Source organism: Marmota marmota, unplaced genomic scaffold, assembly GCF_001458135.2.
Source record: "Marmota marmota marmota unplaced genomic scaffold, marMar, whole genome shotgun sequence".
In the NCBI taxonomy this organism is placed as follows: Eukaryota; Metazoa; Chordata; class Mammalia; order Rodentia; family Sciuridae; genus Marmota; species Marmota marmota.
The window spans coordinates 37,467,551-37,471,659 of record NW_025999932.1 but is presented as its reverse complement, the minus strand read 5'-3'; the positions used below and the strand labels follow the sequence as shown (position 1 = coordinate 37,471,659).

Below are 4,109 nucleotides of genomic sequence, written 5' to 3'. Positions count from 1 at the left end.
TAACATTAAACAGGGACGAGAGGTGGGAGGGAAAGGGAGAGAGAAAGGAACTGCATGGAAATGGAAGGTGACCCTCATTGTTATACAAAATTACATATAAGAGGATGTGGAGGGGGAAAAGGGAAAAAATAGTCGAAAGGGAGAGAAATGAATTACAGTAGAAGGGGTAGAGATAGAAGATGGGAGGGGAGGGGAGGGGGGATAGTAGAGGATAGGAAAGATAGCAGAATACAACAGTCACTAGTATGGCAAAATGTAAAAACGTGGATGTGTAACCGATGTGATTCTGCAATCTGTATACGGGGTAAAAATGGGAGTTCATAACCCACTTGAATCAAATGTATGAAATATGATATGTCAAGAGCTTTATAATGTTTTGAACAACCAATAAATATAAAAAAAAGAATAAAAAAATATACAATAAAGATATATTTAAAAAAGAAAAAAAAGAGTCTGGGTGTAGATGGCGGTGACAACTGCAGTAATAATGTGAGTAGATTTAATAATGTGAACTGTACTTTAAAATGGTTAAGATGGGTACTGGGGATATAGCTCAGTGGTAGAGCACTTGCCTAGCATGGGCAAAGCCCTGGGCTCAATCTCCAGCACCAACAAAAAAAGAAACTAAGGTGGTAAATTTTATGTTATGTGTATTTTACTACAATTTTTAAAAAGAATAAAAACAGCACACTTACCTCTCCATCAGCTGCCAGAGCCATTGAGTGATGTGATCCACAAGCAACTTCAACCACCTGCTTGATCAAGAGATTGGTACAGACGTGGATGGGAGCGATGCCCTGGTTGGTGGTTCCATTCCCCAGCTGGCTGTATCCATTGTGGCCCCAGGCATAGACCACTCCATCTACACACAGGGCACACACAGAGTCAGTGCTAAGAGGAAGTGGTAGCCTTGATACTTTCTTTCCCAGAGTTTGTATACCTCATTCTCTAAACCTTCTTTCTCCTACATTGCCCTCTCTTCTCTATAAAGTAGCCACTGGTGGAAGAGGAGAAAGAGGGATGAGAGAACAGGTCAGAAAGAAGCAAAAATCTTAAATGAAAGCACTTGGTACCAACATAGAAGATCAGTTTTATGGTCAGAAGCCAATCTTAATGTATACGAAAACTATAGACTTTCTAAACACTGATCCGTGGCAGTAGTTTGTATGACTGGTACCAAGCAAAAGGTAGAATGACAGAAAAGTTTATCACCAACACTGACATCACTTTACCAAAAATCAAGCCTCAGGGAACCCCCTGGAGGAGAGCTGTGTCAATCACTCCCAATGAACAGAGGAGAAAGGAATGCTGTTTGCTAGGGAAACAAAAATCACAAAGCTTCTCTCAAGAGTATTTTGGTGACATGAAATCTGACTGAATTTGTTTGGGAGGGGAGGCTTTATAAAGCAACCATTTTATTATGCTTATTTATTCTGTGTGTCAGGAATCTGGACAGGGGACACTGAGGTGCCAGTCTTTGCTTCATGACCTATGTGAGCTCGGGAAGACTGAAAAGCAGGATGACTCGATGCCCAGGGGCTGGCCATCACCAAAAGGCATCTTCACTCTCATTGTGGCTATCATTGGAGAGAACAATCAGTGTATTATAAAGGACACAACTCAGGAAGAGCCAAATAGAAAAGCTACACAGGGCAGAGTGGGGGAGGGGTATAGAGCTTCCACACACCCCACTCCCACCAAGCTCCCTGATGGGGTCAACAACCAGTAAGCTCCTCTGCCTGAATTTTTTTAAATGGACTTTATGCTTTTTTTTTTTTTAGTTCTCGGCAGACACAACATCTTTGTTTGTATGTGGTGCTGAGGATCGAACCCGGGCCGCACGCATGCCAGGCGAGCGCGCTACCGCTTGAGCCACATCCCCAGCCCCAACTTTATGCTTTTGTGATTCTGACAGAGGTAACTTTTTTGTTTTGTATTATCATTTCATGCATTTCTTCCCACAGTCTGCCTGAGTATCAAGAGCAGGTCTTCCCAAATTTGGTGTTCTTCTCTAGTGTTTTCCCATGGTAATAAAACATCCTGACTTATGCAGGACATCTAGACCTGACGACATTCAAAGACAACAACTGAAATCAAAAGTCCTGGTTAGACTGCTGGCTGGCTGACAGTCCGGAGCAAGCAGGGGAGGGTAGTGACATCCAAACAGGCCTCTGGTTGTCTTGTCTTGAATAGCAGCCCACACAAACTTAGAGTACTCTGGCAGGTATAAGGCCGACCTAGAGAACCTCTGACATGCTTCTCAGGAGGCGCTCCTTCCCATAGAAATAACGAAAGAACCAAAAATGGGGCATTTCATCCTAAGTATGCAACTCACGATTGAAGGTTTAAGAAAGAGTTAAAAACTGATCCACAACACTATGGTGAGATTATAGCAGGTTAAAAAAAAAAAAAAAAAGCCTAGGAGGGCTTTAAGTTCTGAAAGAGAAATACACTCCTTATTCTCAGGAAACAGTATCATAAAGATGACAGTTTTCCTATATAAATTGTAAAATAAAAACAATAGCAATAAAATCCCTCAAGTTACCTTCTGGAACTAGACAAACCATATTAAAAAAAAAAGAAAATGGTAACTCTGCCAATTATTAAGAACCATAAAATATTTATAAACTAATATTAGGACATGAACAGACTGATCAATGTGATAGAATTGAGAGTCTAGAAATGAACCAACTACATATGAAAATAAAAGCAACATCAATTGGAGAAACAAGCTGGGTTGAGACAGCTGCATGATCATTTTGAAAAATTACATTCATTCCTCATACTATACATCATGGTAACTTCTGATTGAAATGAATTTGAAATATAAAAACCATATAGGAAGCAGAGGGGAAAAGTTAGTTAATTCCTCCCTAATCCAGGAGTAGAGAAAATTTTCATACCTCAAGAATCCAGAAGCAACAGAAAAAGCACTAATTTTGAATCTAGTTACATTTAAAAAACACACACAATTTTTATGTGGAAAATGACAAAAAAACATGAGCAAAGAAAAAAATCAAATACTGGGAAGAAATATCTGCAATATATACCACTGAGTATATAAAATCCCATAACTCCTAAAAATACAAAAGAAAAAGACCAAAACCCATGGAAATATGAATTGACAGTTCAGTGAAAGAAATTCAGTGACTCTTAACCATATGAAAAAATAGATAACATCTTTATACAAGAGCCTAGCTCCCACTCACTAAGGCAGATCTAGCTACTACCATTGCCAAATCTCCACTATGCCATTAACAGAGACCTGTGCTGACCCCCCCCAACTCAGCACCTGTCTCAAGGACACCAGCCAGCCAGCTGATGGCAGGACGTTTACAACAGACCCTGGAATGGGCTATCAACAGAAACATATAGCCCAGGTATTGGTTTCTGGCCCACAGGGCCTCAGCCAGAACCACTAATGGGGGTTCATGGAGTATTAAATCCACTGATATGGGACTCCCCAAAACATCTTAGACTAAGGGACCAGTTCTGCAGCAAAAGAAGTGCAGCAGTGTGTACCTGATCATACTGCAACACCCAAAAACTGCCAACCAGAGTGCATGATGGATGGATGCACTGGCCAAAGGCATAGGTGAGGCATCAGCCAGGAAATGCTACCTAGCAGGGAAGAGATGCAGCCCACCAAGGTGAAGTATCTGCTATAAATTAAGGACTGCTTTCTGGTGCTGTGTTCCTAACAGGCAGAATACATGAGTCCAGGAACCAAAAATGGATATATGAGTGTCCCTACTAACCATCACCCCTCATGACCAACTTGGGGGATTTAAGCTTGCTATCCCTGTAATTCTAAGTTCCATGGGTTTAGAAATCCTGGTTCCAGTAAGGACCATAGGGAGTCCCACTGAACTATGAGCTGTGGCTGCTGGGAATTGGCAAAAAGCAAGAACAGAGACAAGTCGGTGGTGGTGGTGGTGCATGCCTGTAATCCCAGCAATTCAGGAGGCTGACACAGAAAGATCACAAGTTCAAAACCAGCCTCAGAAACTGTCTCAAAAAATAAAAAGGCTGAGGATATGGCTCAGTGGTACAGCACCCCTGGGTTCAATCCCCAGTACTAAAAAAAAAAAAAAAAAAAAAAAAAAAAA

General features: G+C 41.2%; 1 protein-coding gene across 5 annotated transcripts in view; it reads right to left on the bottom strand.

The window, feature by feature from the left end:
* Positions 1–4,109, bottom strand: part of Rcbtb1 (RCC1 and BTB domain containing protein 1) — a 30,378-nt gene that overhangs the window by 21,212 nt on the left and 5,057 nt on the right. For all 5 annotated transcript variants that reach the window (XM_015484274.2, XM_015484273.2, XM_015484272.2 and 2 more), the window contains one exon: positions 696–862. In XM_015484274.2, coding sequence (XP_015339760.1) covers positions 696–862 — 167 coding nt within the window. The remainder of the gene's footprint in view (positions 1–695; positions 863–4,109) is intronic.